Genomic DNA, 16224 nt, shown 5'->3' with positions numbered 1-16224 from the left:
ATGACCACACCTATGTGTAATTATTACCCCAGCCCCTCATGCTTTGGGATTTAACTAGGCTGTAAGAGGGGGCTGGGAAACCCAGAGCCAGAAGAATGAAGTAGCATGGGGGAGGAAGAAGCAGGAGGAGAATCAGAGGAGAATGGAGATGGGAATGGAATAAACTGCAATTGACACCAACCGGCCTGGCCCTCATTTCCTTCCTTCGTCCACCCATTGCCATTAACCTCCCCGGGGTGGGGGCACCGGCACGAGACTACCAAACGCAGGTGGCAGAGAGAGCCACCATGCATGGCCCTTTCGTATTTTATTTAGTAAATACACACATTCTATGTCTAAGTAGCTGATATGAATGATCTTATTTAAATATCTCTTGTATCTCTTAGAGATTGTTACATGCATTTGACAGATAAAGAAATTGAGGCAGAGAGAAGTTACAAGACCCAACAGTTTGACTCACTAGAGAGAAAGTGCTCTGGAGCAAAGAACTCTCTCCTGATGCTCAGGGGTGTGGTTATCTGGGCAGTGATTCTTACATCTCTGTCAGCATGCATCTGTGCAGATGAGCTAGCAGTGGGATAAGTTTTAACAGTTGATTAATAATATATAAGTAACGGGCGCAATAAGCATAGCCCACACATGCCCATACTTGGCAGTCTAGGTTACATACATTAATTCATGTGTTCTCAACATCCCCATAGAACAAAAACTCAGCTTTTTTCTTTATTTAGATTGGTCTTCACCAGCAAAGGGTGCTCGGGGAAACACGCAGGGCTGGGGATTGAACCCAGGCCTACCTACAAGGCCTGTGCTCTAACCCTTTGAACTGGCCCAAACATCATCAATCATCATCATCATCATCATCCCGTTGATCATTGAATTTCTCGAGCGGTCTCAGTAACGTCTCCATTCGTCCTAGCCCTGAGATTTTAGAAGCCTCTCTTTACTCTAACTGCCCAATAAGTTTATTTATTTATTCATTTATTTCTTTGATTTTTGGGTTTTGAGCCACACCTGGAAATGCTCAGGGGTAAATCCTGGCTCTGCAGGCAGGAATTACTCCTGGTGGTGCTCTGGGGACCATATGGGATGCTGGGGATTGAACCTGGGTGGGCTGTGTGCAAGACAAGTGCTCTGCCTGCTGTCCTATAGCTCCGTTCCCATAAGTACTAGTTTTAAGCATCAAAACCTTTTAGTGTTTGTCCCTTTCCCTTTGTTGTTGTAAATATTGTTGTTGCAGTGACCAAGGGTCATAGCTGTGATGGGTTAGTTGCATACTTAGTTGTGGCACTCACTGGGGATTGCGTGTGATATGGTTGTCATGTTTTAGCTGTGGTACTTGCACACAGGCTCCCCACGTTAGCACTCCTTTAGCTTTCCATGGAGCAAGACAAAATTCAGCGGCTTTGGAGATAATGCCATCTAGTGGTTCAATGGATTCTGACTTGCAGAGGTTTTTAATCTTCCAACCTCAGAATAGTTGCCAGAGGCACTTGTTTTAAAAAAAAAAAATGAGATTCTCTGTGGCTTGTGGAGGGCAGGGAACAGAAGTAGTACCATGGGTCGGGCACTTACCTTGCATGCGGCTGACTCAGGTTCGATCCCTTGCACCCTATATGGTCCCCTGAGAGATTTCTGAGTCGAGAGCCAAGAGTAAGACTTGAGGTCCTCTGGTGTGAGAGGAAAAAAAAAAATCCCAAAACAAAGTCAAAATACCACAAACAAGAGAAATCTGGGGGATTGGAGAGATAATACAATGGGTAGAGTGCTTGCCTTGCATGCAACTAAGTCAGGTTTGCTCTCTGGCACCCTGTATGGTGCCCCAAGGGAGTCTAAGAAAGAGTGGTGTGTGTGTGCGTGTGTGTGTGTGTGTGTGTGTGTGTGGTTGCGCATGCGTGTGTGTGTGTGTTTGTGTGTAGGTGTGTGTGTAGGTGTGTGCCAGGGGTATAGAAGAAAAATGAACAGACCTGCCTTCTTCTGTTGGAGGATAATCCCAGTTCCTTCTACTGTCTATTTCCTATACATGTCCTGTGCTTTAATACACCTTTTATTCCCATCAAAGGTGTGGCGCTTTCTCCCACACCAAAAATTCCTTTGTGACACCTGCTGGATGTCCTGCAGTTTAACTCTATCTAGAGATCACATCAGACTTCACAGCTCTGCTCCCAACTTCCAATGCCAATTGCAAGCAGTAGGTCCCCATTTCCCCGTGACAATTTAGGCTGCAAATCAGTTCCTCATAACCTCTTCCCTCTTTGCTCAGTCTGCTGGAGCTGCTCACAACTAGGAATCAGTTATCTACCTTTATCAACTTACTAAAAGATACAGTAAAGAACACAGATGAGGGTGTTGGATTGATAGCACAGTGGGTAGGGCGTTTGCCTGCCACGGCACTCACCCAGGTTCGATTCCCAGGATCCCGTATGGTCCCCCGAGCACCACCAGGAGTAATTCCTGAGTGCATGAGCCAGGAGTAACCCCTGTGCAATGCTGGGTATGACCCCAAAAGCAAAATATATAATAGATAATAGATATAATAGATATAAGAACACAGATGAATTAGGTCGCAAGACATGGTCTGAGAGAATCCAGACAGAGAACGGGCTTGTGTTCTTGAGGAGTTCGGGTGTGCTCTCCATACTAGCAACCCTGAAGCCCTCTGGAGGCTGTACCATTGAGATTTCAGAGGTGCTTCCTCAGGCTAGGGTGATCTGTAATTAATTCTGTTTCTTACCCCTTTTCCTTCTTATGAACGATGGGGACGGGATGCTGAAGATTCTAAACTGCCAATATTGACTTGGTTCTTTTGGTGACCAGTGCCCATTCCTGTCACCTCAAAAGAGCAAGAAATACTCCTGTGCTCTTGTCGCTTTGAAACCACAAAGGATCATGGCTGCTCTATTCCTTCTTCAGGAACTGGAGGCCAGGATATTTCCTGTTGCCTCACTGGGGTGTCCACCATTATTTCTTTTTAAAAAGCAGTTATGTCTCAGGGAGAACAGGGGCTAGGAGGGTTGTCAGTGGTTGAGAACAACCACAAATGGGGGGGGGGGCAGAGGTTCGGTAAGATAAAGAGGAGACCACTATGACAATAATAGCTGGGAATGATCACACTGGACAAGAACGGATTGTTAAAAGCAGGTGAATGTTAAAAGCTGGGAACCCCTTATATTCCTGATGTTATATTCCTGATAACCGTTCAGTATCTGTATTGCAAATCACAATGTCCAAGAGAAGAGAGAGAGAGAGAGAGAGAGAGAGAGAGAGAGAGAGAGAGAGAGAGAGAGAGAGAGGAGAGAGAGAGAAAGGCCTGCTATGCCTGCTATAGGCCTGCTATAGGCTGGCAGGGTCGGGGGGAGGGGATGAGGGAAACTGGGGACACTGGTCACTGGTGCTGGGAAACGTACTGGTGGAGGGATGGGTGTTGGAACACTGTATGACTGAAACCTAATCATGAACAGCTTTGTAAGGGTCTATCTCACAGTGATTCAATTGAAAAAATCTTTATAGAAATAAATTTTAAAAAACCAAAAAATAAAAAGCAGCCATGTTGCTGTTAATTCTGATGCAACTGGACCTAACTCTGCTCGAGAATGCAGTTTTGTCCTTGTGGTTGGCTCTATTTCCACTCTCCTCTTCCCTGGTAGTTGCTGTACATCTTGGATTCTGTGGGGATCTTTGAGGGCTGTTTGGGTTGAAGGGGATCCAAATGAGCTCGCACACAGAGGAGTTGTGAGAATGTGCTAATGTGTTTAGGGGTGAGAAGGAAGTACCCGAGCATCAACCTGATGTCTATTTGTACTTTCTCTCTTTATCGATTTTTGTTGCCCTTGGTGCTTTATTGATCCTAAAGGAATGACTCACCCTCTAGTTTTATCTTTTTCTTCCTCCTTATCCTTCAACATAGTATTCAGGTCTCCAGAGTCATCCTGCAGATTCTTCCTCACGTCTGTCAATGAAATCACCCCTGTGATTTCTAGTCCTTTGGTATTCCATACTGCATCTCAACCGGAAATTTCTTCCTTTCCATTCTTTATACCTACATTAGTTTTTGGGTTTTTTTAAGGGGAGGCCACACCCTGAGGTGCTCAGGGTTTACTCCTGGCTCTGGGCTCAGAGAATCACTCTTGGCAGTGCTTGGGGGACCATATTGGGTGCCAGGAATCGAACCCAGATCTACTGCATACAAGACAGGCAACCCACCTGCGATGCTATTTGTTCTGCCCCCCCTCATTATGTCTTTGCTGTAATGTTTGGCTTGTTTTTTGTTTTTGTTTTTTGCTTCTTTTAATATCCAGAGGACTCAAAACCTCAAAGAAACCGTCCCATATGGTCCCCCAAGCACTGCCAGGAGTAATTCCTGAGTACAAAGCCAGGAGTAACCCCTGAGCATCACTGGGTGTGACCCAAAAAGCAAAAAAAAAAGAAACCATCCCGGTGGCATTGAGAGCCTCCTTTTTAACTTCCTGCCAGCCTCAGTGGATAGTTTATACTCTTCATCCCAGTGCATTAGCAAGTTTTAATTCATAATCCCCTATAAATATTTTCTCTATCCATCCATTAATTATCCACCCTTCTATGCATGTCTTCATTTTTTGTTTCATCTTCTTTGTCTGAATTTAAATTGTTTATTTTTCAAATGCAACCTATTCAACTAAGCCAATTACAGACCGTTCTGAGATTTGCTCACTTCTCCACAACCTATTGCTCTTAGAATTCACCATTGCCCACTTGACCCCTTTATCACACCTTGCCAACGTGCTTTCGAATGCTGCCCGTTTTCTCCTCCCCAGTAAATTGTATGCTCCACAAAGACAGAGACTGTTTTGTGTCATCCTTTGACATTTCCAAAATTACTTCTACATTCCCAAGTATATAACATCTCTTAATGGAAATTTTTTTGCTCTTTGTTTCACTGTTTTGCTTCCACTTTACTTTCATTTTTAAAATTTTTACTTTTTAGGTAATAGTAATAGTCTTACTATTTCCTTTTTTGTTTTAGCTTTCATTTGCTTTTAGATATTTACTATTATTATTTTTTTGCTTTTTTTGGGGGGAGGTCACACCCAGCGATGCACGGGGGTTACTCCTAGCTCATCACTCAGGAATTACTCCTGGTGGTGCTTGCTGGGATGCTGGGAATCAAACTTGGGTTGGCCATGTGCAAGGCAAACACCCTACCTGCTGTGCTATCGCTCCAGCCCCTAGGTATTTACTTTATGATCCTATGATAATGCTTGGTATTCATCCTTATTTTCAGAGTCTGCTCTCAGGAATACTGAGTTGTGGTTAATACCCTGGAATAACATTCAGTTCTGCTCCCTTTATACATCCTCCTTAAATGGAAATAGCCTTTTTCACAGACAGGCTCATGTATATATACATATATATGCACATATATATGTGTGTATGTATACATTGACTTCTCGTTGTTCATCGATTTGCTGAGTGGGCACCAGTAGCGTTTCCATTGTGAGACTTGTTGTTACTAGTTTTTGGCATATCAAATACACCAAGGGGAGCTTGCCAGGCTCTGATGTGTGGGCGGGATACTCTCGGTAGCTTGCCTGGCTCTCCGAGAGGAACGAAGAAATCGAACCTGGGTTGGCTGCGTGCAAGGCAAACACCCTACCTGCTTTGCTATCGCTCCAGTCCAGGCAAAAAAAAACTAAGAAAAATTAACTCCAGTTATACAAAGACCCCCTCGGGGGATTCCGCATCGCATTATCCCTCCATATATTCATTTATATGTTTTTGCTTATGCATATACACATTTCACAAAAATAAAGCAAAGGGCCTACCAACTCTTCTCCCCACTCCCTCTATTTGGTGGGCTGACCTTCCAGGATGGAAAATATTAAATTTAGAGTTACTGAAGTGCTTTAGTGTTACCTACAGCCTGCATGTTGCGCCTCCTACATGACTCACTGGGCGGATGTAAATTATCTCACTGAACTCGGCGACCTTGAGAGCTCTTCATATAACTCCAGAGACATCCTAAACTCACTCCATACAAATCTGGGTTTGTTCTTTGTGACACAGGGATTCAGAGCAAGCCCTCGGCACATTCGGAGAAGAGCTGCAGCCGCCGCCGCTGCCCGTCTGGAAGAAGTAGTGCCCGTGGTGGAAGTTCACCAGCAGAGTGAGCAAGAAATTTCAGTGAGGAAACGGAGAATCAAGAAGAACAGCCGGGTCCAGCCAGAGTTCTATCACTCCGTTCAAGGTGCTCCAGCCAGAAGGCCTGTAAGTGGAGGGTTGTCTCGTATAAAAATACCCAATACTTTAGTTTAAAAAAAGATCAGATCAGCTGTGAATATTTGGTTTGTCCCTTATTACCAGGGCAAGCGTTAGCGTGCTAACCCTGAATGTGGTTGCACCACGTGCCTTGGAGGCAGGAAGATATCAGAGCACAAAGTCAGTCCCTATCAAATTGCTTTAAAATCTAGAGAATTCTGAGTGCTTGTCTAGTGGGGGGGTTGGAGAGAGGGGCTGATGTATGTATCAGGATGAGGAGTGGGGTGAGGGGAGGGAGGGAAACATGGGTCACTGACAGAGGGATGGTGACACTGGTGGTTGATTTGGAGTTGGTCGTTAGATGACTGGAGTTCTGTTATTAACAGCATTTTAAAACCATGGTGCCTCCACTTAGAAAATGCTGTTTGAAGACTTTCACTGAAATATTTTTGACTCTACTCATTTTACATGACTTGTGCATTAAAAAATGTTTTGCTCTGCATCAGGGAGCCTCGTCACGGCCCTCCTCATACTAATCTAAAGGAGTCATTGAGATCTGACTTGATAAATCCTTGTGAATTGTTAAAGCAGAACTGCCTTCCATTGGGGTTACCGTGTGGCAAGCGCATGTAAAGATTGCTGAGAGGCCAAGAGAATGACTCAGTGACCCACAGCAGTGTTACGTTTAATTCCATTAGAGAAGGTCCTGTTTGTCTTTAGCCGATTGTGTAGGTATTTCGAGATGACAATCTTTATTTTTTTTTCTTCTTCTTCATTAATTAATAAAGGCTAAGTAGAACACTCTGTACTTTGGCCAAAATAAAATAATGAGAAAATATATCCACTTCAAAACAGGCTTTTAAAATAGAAAATAAGGGATACAGATATCAAAATGCTGAATAGTTTTGGGAGGATTAGTGTATAATAGAAATTATTCTATGTGATTCCCTTAAGAACTCTATGTGGTGGATATTGTTATTATTCTTATCTTGTGGGTGATGAAACTGAGACCCAGAGGCTTAAATAACATTCTGAAGGTTACCTCATTGTTTGGGACAGAGATTCAGATCTTAGATTCATATCTAGGCAGCCTGTCTCCAAGCACCTATCTATGCAATCTGCTACCTTCCTAGGATCTGCTCTTCAGAACCTCAGGACAGAATCTTTGGTCATTTATGCAAACATGTACACATGATGCATATCTGTGTTTTAAGAGCATCTTTTAAAAACTTTTTGTTTGGGGGCCATACCCAGTGATGCTCAGTTATTCCTGGCTCTGCATTCAGGAATCACTCCTAGAAATCCTTGGGGCATCCCATATGATGCAAGGATCAAACCCATGTCAGCCATGTGCAAGGCAAGTTCTCTACCCGCTATACTGTCTCTCCAGCCATTGAGCATCTTGAATGGCCAGAAACATGGCAGAAGTTGATATAAATTAGCAGCATGCCAGAAGTTGACATAAATTCCCAAAGACTAGGCGTTAGGTAAGTAGGAAGCAGAGATAGGCATCACAGATGAGAAGAAAGTGCATTAAAGCGCTGAGGTAGAAGAGGTATGGCAAGCTCAGGGAGCTGAGACAGAATGGTCAGATCATTGAGGAAAATGGTTTATGTTAAATTTTTGTCTTTATCTTCTGTGATGGCGATCCATTCGAGTAGAGAATAGGCACATTAGTTCTCATTTTCAAATCTAGCAAATTTGTTGATATTCTGAACCCCCAACATGTAGATGAGGATGGAGAAGTAAATGACTATCACCAGTGTTTAGAAGCCACCAACAACCAGTGTCTTCTTGAGAGCAATGACCTTATCTAACCTGGGTTAATAACACATACTCCTTCTACCTCAGTGGCTTTTAACTTGGTGTTTATTTCACTTTGAATGCTGTGCCTTACTCTTTGGTCAATTCAAATTTATCTCCTAAAACTGGATCATGTTCCAGCGATGTGTTTTGAACAGTCTTTTATGATCTTTCTTATCAGCATGAGACCTTTTTATTCTCATTTTGATCCTCAACACTGCACAGTTTGCTGACAACATAGTCACCTGAGTGACCATGGCAGGCTTTGCAGTATGCACAAGGCATGGGTTTAAGTTTTGTGTCTGGCAGGAAGTAAGTGGTATACGAAGATACTTTGACAGAGACAGTTTAGGGAAAGGATTATTTACAGAGTATGGACAGAGCTGAGGTGCTTGGCTGAACCCAGTAAAACAAGTGCTTAGCACTCCTGGACTGAAGGAACAATAGAAGTTGGTGGTTTTACTGGATTCTGGAAAGAAGAGCCAGAGCTCTAGAAAAGCCCTTTTACAGGAGAGAGGCTGAGACTGCAGCCATGCCCTGAAGCCAGTGAGGCAAAGGGAAATGGGGAATAAATATACTGGCCTTTGGCTCCTGAACACTGCCTTCAATGGACCAGGTGTAACTGGAAGTTTCATGCAAGAGCAGCTTGGTGGTTTAAATGACAGAGATCTGTCTTCCAAGACAGAACATGGCAGAGACGGGCAGAGGGGCTGGCAGTGGAGAATTAAATATACACCTGGGAATCTCCACTGAGTTGCTGAGTAATCTGAGCTGCAGTTTTATAATTATAAAGTGATTATAATAATTGCTGTCTCATTAAGTTGTGAGGGAGCACTGAGCAGACGTATGGAATGGCATGGCACATGGCCTGCTCTGCATCAACGCCCAGCAGAGAAAGTTGCTTCCTTTCCTCCTCTAGACTTGCTTTGGGGGCTGTATTATCTGATCTTGAAGTTCTCCTGGCAGCTGGCACCTGAATACTGGATGATAATTATATATGAAATGAAGATTATGAAGTGACTAGTACATGTGGTTAAACACTGTAGTAATTCAGAGAATGGAAAGTTTTACTTATTTTCACTCCTTAAATAGGGTGGCAAGTAGGGAACTTTCCCATGGGAAAAATGGGATTGAGTTGGGCTTTAAAAATTGGCTACGGGGGGCTGGAGCAATAGCATAGTGGGTAGGGCATTTGCCTTGCTTGTGGCCAACCTAGGTTTGATTTCCAGCATCTTATATGGTCCCCTGAGCACCGCCAGGAGTAATTCCTGAGTGCATGAGCCAGGAGTAACCCCTGTGCATCGCTGGGTGTGACCCAAAAAGAAAAATAAAATTGGCTACGGTTGAACCAGAGCGATAACACTGGTGCGTAAAATGTTTGTCTTGTGTCTAGCACACATCCAAAAGAACAAAAGCAACCGCTGTTGGAGAGGATGTGGGGAGAAAGGGACCCTTCTTCACTGCTGGTGGGAATGCCGAATGGTTCAGCCCTTCTGGAAAACAATTTGGACGATTCTCAAAAAATTAGATATTGAATTCCCATTTGACCCAGCAATACCACTGCTGGGAATATATCCCAGAGAGGCAAAAAAGTACAATCGAAACAACATCTGCACATGTATGTTCATCGCAGCACTGTTTACAATAGCCAGAATCTGGAAAAAACCCGAATGCCCCAGAACGGATGACTGGTTGAGGAAACTTTGGTACATCTATACAATGGAATACTATGCAGCTGTTAGAAAAAAGGAGGTCAAGAATTTTGTAGTTAAGTGGATGGGCATGAAAAATTTCATGCTGAGTGAAATGAGTCAGAAAGAGAGAGACAGACATAGAAAGATTGCACTCATCTATGGTATATAGAATAACAGAGTGGGAGACTATCACCCAAGAACTGTAGAAATAAGTACCAGGAGGTTGACTCCATGGCTTCGAGGCTGGCCTCACGTTCCGGGGAAAGGTCAACTCAGAGAAGCGATCACCAACTACATTGTAGTCGAAGGCCATGTGGGGGAAGGGAGTTGCGGGCTGAATGAGGGCTAGAGACTGAGCACAGCGGCCACTGAACACCTTTATTGCAAACCACAACAGCTAATTAGAGAGAGAGAACAGAAGGGAATGCCTTGCCACAGTGGCAGGGTGGGGTGGGGGGGAGATGGGATTGGGGAGGGTGGGAGGGACGCTGGGTTTACGGGTGGTGGAGAATGGGCACTGGTGAAGGGATGGGTTCCCGAACTTTGTATGAGGGAAATATAAGCACAAAAGTGTATAAATCTGTAACTGTACCCTCACGGTGATTCTCTAATTAAAAATAAATAAAATTAAAAAAAAAAATGTTTGTCTTGTGCTCGACCAACACAGGTTTGATCCCCGGCATCCCCTAAGTCCCCCCAAGCACTGTAAGGAGTAATTACTATGTACAGAGCCAGGAGTTAAGACCTGAGCATCACTGAGTGTGGCCAAAAAAAAAAAAAACAACCAAAAAAATTGGCTAGACAGCGACTGGAGCAATAGAACAATCAGTATGGTGCTTGTTTTGTATATGACCAACCTGGGTTTTATGTCCGGTATCCTGGGTAGTCCCCTGAGCCCTGCCAGGAGTGATTCCTGAGTGCAGAGCTAGTATTAAGTCCTAAGCACCTCCAAGTGTGCTAAAAATTTTAATAAAAATTAGGTAGACAGCAGGTGTTGGGGAGATGGCTCAAGGATTAGAGTGGGCCTTGCATGCCAGGGTCCTAGACTTGATCCCTGGCACCATATTGATTCCCCAGACACCACCAGGAATGACTCCAAGCACTAAAATAGGAGCTTCTTCGGTGGACTTCTGGGTATGACATCCCCCGTCCCCCCAAAAAAGCCCACAAAGAAATAAGATTTTAAAAAATGGGGGAGCACATGCTAGGTGTAGGAAGTAATCCAAAAAGATACTAGGGATTATTTTTCTGAAAGTGGAAATTTTCATGGAAATAGGGCATTGGGTCATAGGATATTCCAAACAACCACTTCGTTATTCTCTGAGCTTCATGGATCCACTGGAACCAGGAGTAGCTCAATCAAAGTATGGTTATAGAGTCAGAATGAGCAGGGCGAATTGTAGGGAAAGAAATAAGCTGTTATTGCAGAAATGTAGGTATGAGGTGATTTCAACTTGAACTTGGCCCTAACCCAGGGCAATCTGTGTCAGCATCTGATCACTGCTGATGAGGACTTTGAGGATGACCTTCATCCTGTCCTTCTGATGGCTAAGGAGCAAAGATTAGAAGGTCGGAAAGAGCAGTGGAGGTCACTTTGTTGATTGGGCAATAAAAACACGGGAATGTGCTTGGGGATAGGAGGGAGTGTTTCGCTTTCTCCATCTATTTGCAACTGCTAGCTCTGGACTTGGAGACTGCGAGCGGCAGGGCTGGTCATGAGGAGGATGTCAGCTCCGGGTCTCACTTGATTTCTTTTTCAGACTTTGGACCCTCCTGGTTTCTTGCTGACCTTCTATTTCTATGCCAGATGTGCCCTGGAGCAGAGGCCTCATGTCTACTTCTGGATCAGGTTCAGTGCAGTGGGTGGTGCCACCCGCGCCATCCTTGGACACATGATCCTGAAGCCTAGACCTTTTCTAGCTGAACCATTTAAGAAAAGAGTAATTCCAGGTTGTTACTACAGGTTGCCACGAAGGTTGTAACTCTGATAATGGCTTGTTGATGGAATATAAATAAATCAGCGATGTTGAGTCAGGATTATTTCAACATCTTTACGTGAAGTACTCCAGGCGTTGCCAGTGGTAATTTGGATGAAAAACAGAGGCCCATGAATTAAGAAACTGAGACAGGACGTCACTGTGGAGATGAATCAGAAGTGTGACGGTGCAGTTTCAGCCAGATTTCAGTAGAACTGTCTTCTTGATAAAGTGGGTCATGTGCAACGCAGAGTTCATCATATTTTAGCACCTCCACCAGCTCAGGCCTTCTAGTTTATTCTGAATGCATGATTTATGCTCAGTTTTCCTATAATTATTTGTAATTTTATCTGAGGATGTAGATAAGGTAGAGCACCTGCATTTGCAGACTTGATGCCTAAGTTTGATTCCTGATACCTCCCCTAACTAAGCTAAACATTGCCTTTTTTTTTTAATTGAAATGTTTTATTCTTTTCAAAATTTAGGCACTGTGTCTTACAGTCCTACTGATGATAGGTGTAGATATACATGAGATCTGTGTGTTCTGTTTGTCTGTGTTTTGAGGTGCAAGCCAGGGATCAAATTCATGGTTTCCCACAAGGCAGACTCTTCTACTGAACTTCATCACAGCCCTCTGCTTTCAAATGATTATGTCAACCAAAACCTTTATAAAATGATCTTGAAAATCATAACTCCCAACCTTCTTTTTTTTACCATTTCATCGAACCTCACTTTTCGTGGCACCTGAGAACTATCAAGAGTCTTTCTACCTGATTAAACCACAAAGGGGAACCTATTAACATGTAATAACTCTCAAGTTATAAGTGTTGTATTTGGTGTTGGAAGTGGAGTAAGGAGAATTACAAATTTTAGAGCTTGAAAGTTATCAAGCTCTCAGGCACACTGGCTATTCCTATTACATTTCACTGACTCTAGTTTTCTGCACACTGTCACAGAACTGACTACATTTCCTTGAGATTTTGAATCTCTGAGACTTTATCCCAGAGGTGAAAGAATATCTAATTAAGAGTAGGTAGCTTTCTAGGCTGGAGAGATGGTGCATCGGGTAGGTTGCTTGCTTTGTATATGGCCAACGTGGGCTCAATCCCCAGCATCTCCTATGGTCTCCCAAGCTCCGCCAGAACTAATTTCTGAGAACAGAGCAAGGAGTTAGCCCTGAACATCCCTGGGTGTGCCTTCCTCCCCCCTGCCCTCCCGTAAATTATCTTTATTGAACTGAGTCAGAGATAAAAAGACAAATACTAGATGACTTTAATAATTTGTGGGGTATCACTGTATCACTGTCATCCTGTTGTTTATCGATTTGCTCAAGTGGGTGCCGGTAACATCTCCATTTGTCCCTGTCGTGTGCTAGTGTAGCCCCATGGCACATTGGGGGGCTCTTTCAGGGTCAGGGGAATGATTTGTGGGGTAATAAGAATTAAAGAAGAAGATGAAACAATCCCCTATAAAACAAATCCTAAGATATTGTCAGTAGAACTATAAACTGAGGCATCTAAGAGGGTTGGGCTTGGGGGACTTGAGACAAAAGTTGAGGAAACTTTCCTTTAAGGTTTATTTTTGCTTTCTTTAGTTTATCTCTTGGGGGGGGGTTCAGAGGGGGTTGAGCCACACCCAACAGTGCTCAGGGCTATTCCTCACTCTGTCTTAAGGGTCACTTCTGGTGGTTCTGAGGATCCACGTGTGGTGCTAGGGATTAAACAGGACATGCAAGGCAAGTGACCTTATCTCTGTGCTGTCACTGACCTACGTGGGTTCTGTTGTGTTAGGCATAGTGTAACTGCACAGCAAGTGCAACAATACTATCAATACTACTGCAGACGGTGATTCCTCAATAGAAGCAGATTTGCAAAGGAAAACAAAAAAGAATAGTTCATTTTCCCAGGTCTTTCCCCAAGTTAGAGCTTATGTTCCCTGCTGGCAACACCTTTGCCCATGAATGTCTGTCCTCTAGCACAAACTAATTTAGCACTGATGATTGGTGGTCCTGCTTTTATTAAAAGCAGAACAAAATGTCTTTTTTTTTTTTGCTTTTTGGGTCACACCCGGTGCTGCACAGGGGTTACTCCTGGATCTGCACTCAGGAATTACCCCTGGCGGTGCTCATGGGATCATATGGGATGCTGGGAATCGAACCCAGGTCAGCCACGCGCAAGGCAAATGCCCTACCTGCTGTGCTATTTCTCCAGCCCCACAAAATGTCTTTTTTTCTAGACTTGTGTACCCTCTTGAAGATGGTTTTCTCTCTTTCTCTCTTCTGCTGTTTTCCACTCTAGAGGATCTTCTATTCTCTTCTGAGTATTTATTTCATTCTCTTTTTATCCCCTCACATCTCTCAGAATTCTTTCAATAAAAACAGTTTTGCTAAAAAAAAAAAAAAGTTTTGCTTCACATTGATCATCTAATTTCTCGAGTGGTCTCAGTAATGTCTATTTGTCGTAGCCCTGAGATTTTAGAAGCCTCTCTTTACTCATCCTTTCCATCCTTGCCACACTGGAGGCTCTTTCAGGGTCAGGGGAATGAGACCCAGCATTGTTACGGGTTTTGGCATATGAATACACCATGGGGAGTTTGTGAAGCTCTCCTATGTGGGCAGGAAACTCTTGGTAGCTTGCCAGGTTCTCCCAGAGGGAGAAGTAGGCTATAGGATGTCTGGGAACTTGGTTTTAAGTCTCTGGCTGTTGGCTGTTGGTGGGATTACATGGCACCGGGTGCAGTCCTTGGGTGTGACCACCTGGCTACTGGAAAATGGGAAATCTGGGTGGAAGAGGTCCGATCCTAGCATTCTTGGAGGTCTCAGCCCAGGGTCCCACACAACAAATCAAAGATAAAATGATTTGTTCCCATTCTTTTGCTTTTGTTGTTGTCGCCATGACTGGGGATGACACATGTAGTCAGGGGTCCTCCCTGAGCGTCACACATCTGGATTGCACACACCTAGATGCAGTGTGGCAGAGGTCACAGACCTGTTGTGGTGCCAGCATCCTGCTCAGCCTGTGGCTGGTGCCAGTGTTAGAATCTGCACCTTCAAGCATAGCCAGCAGTCACTCTACCACTCAGTCACCCGTTAACCCCAGCCCTGCTTCCCATTTCAGGGGAGGGTGAAAGAAGACACCCCATGTGGAGTGAAAAGCCAATATGTAATTCAGATATATTGACTTTCTTTTTTTGTTTTTTTGTTTTTTCTTTCATTTGGGGGCCACACCCAGCAGTGCTCAGGGGTTACTCCTGGCTCTGCTCAGGGACACTCCTGGTGGGTTTTGGGAATGATATGAGGTGCCAGGGATCCAACTAGATTGGCTGCATGCAAGGCGAACACCCTACCCACTCTTCTCTTTCTCTGGCCTCTGATATGTTGAATTTGAAATGTCTATCAGATACTCCTGTGCCACAAATTCTTGAAGACTTGGGGAGTCTCGGTTGGGAAGTGACTCGTGTGGATGCTATCAATTCCCTGAGACTGGGTGGGATGGCCCAAGAGGCGAGAATGGAGAATGGAAGCTAGCTGGGGTCTACTCGTGTTGAGAAGTTGGACTGATGTGAAGAGCTTCCAGCTCTTTCCTTAGAATTTTTGCCTTAAGCAGAGATTTGTCCAAGTCTTGACTTTTGTTCAGAAATACTCCTTTTAGGCCAAGAAAAGTCTCCTTGGGAACAAACTTGAGAAAATTGCAGAAAAGGATTTCCCTGACATGCATTACTTATTCCCTTCCCTGCTGTTTCCCAGTTAAACCACTTCCGTGACCTCACCCTCCTTTTCCTCCTGTTGTTGGATTTTGTTTTTTGAGCTTGGGGAAGAATTTTGTCATTTCTGATTGTACCTTGGGGCATTTAAGTCTGCAAGGTATTTTGGAACAGGGCATAGTTTTGGTTTTGGTATAAATTGATATTAACAGTTTTTAATAGGAAGGTTTGTTGCAGTTAGAAAAGACTACATTCTTGATCTTGTTGAAAATGTGGTAGGATGTTTCTCTATTCCTTTCCTGCTTAGGTTGTTAAATAGTCTTCCCTTTCCTTTTTAATTATGTACAACGAGGCAGCTTTATTTGCATAACCTCAGGACACTTCCCTTTTAGTGAAAGGCTTGACTATACAGCTCATACCTTACTCTGGTTTAATTGATGTATAGCTGACAAAGGGAATGTTTGTTTTTCTTTCTGCTTTGGAATTCTAGGGAATGAATTGAATTAATACAGTAAATTTCTTTGGTAATCCCCTTTAAACCCTTTAAAAGCTTTAAACCCTTTAAAAAGCTTTGTTGAATCCTGTCCTTTCAATTTTCTGAGACTTTGCGACACTTTCCTATACCTCTTTTTTGGAAGCAAAATATCTCAGTTGTCAATGTTATATCAATAGTTAGAGATGGGGCTTATAAAATGGGAGAGATAGTACAGGGGTTAAGGCACTTGCCTTGCGTGCAGCCAACTTGTTTGAACATCAGTATGGCATAAAGGTCCCTGAGAATCACCAGGAATGATTTCTGAATATCAAGCCAGGAG

The 16224-nt window shown here is 43.7% G+C and overlaps 1 protein-coding gene across 7 annotated transcripts in view; it reads left to right on the top strand.

Moving 5' to 3' along the window:
* DST (dystonin) overlaps nucleotides 1-16224 on the top strand; it is a 558535-nt gene that overhangs the window by 79872 nt on the left and 462439 nt on the right. For all 7 annotated transcript variants that reach the window (XM_004605867.3, XM_055134251.1, XM_055134257.1 and 4 more), the window contains exon 3: nucleotides 6043-6243. In XM_004605867.3, coding sequence (XP_004605924.2) covers nucleotides 6043-6243 — 201 coding nt within the window. The remainder of the gene's footprint in view (nucleotides 1-6042; nucleotides 6244-16224) is intronic.

The sequence above is a fragment of the Sorex araneus genome, chromosome 4 (genome assembly GCF_027595985.1).
Source record: "Sorex araneus isolate mSorAra2 chromosome 4, mSorAra2.pri, whole genome shotgun sequence".
In the NCBI taxonomy this organism is placed as follows: domain Eukaryota; kingdom Metazoa; phylum Chordata; class Mammalia; order Eulipotyphla; family Soricidae; genus Sorex; species Sorex araneus.
Note: the sequence above shows the minus strand (reverse complement) of the source record. Positions and strands in the feature narration are given on the sequence as shown.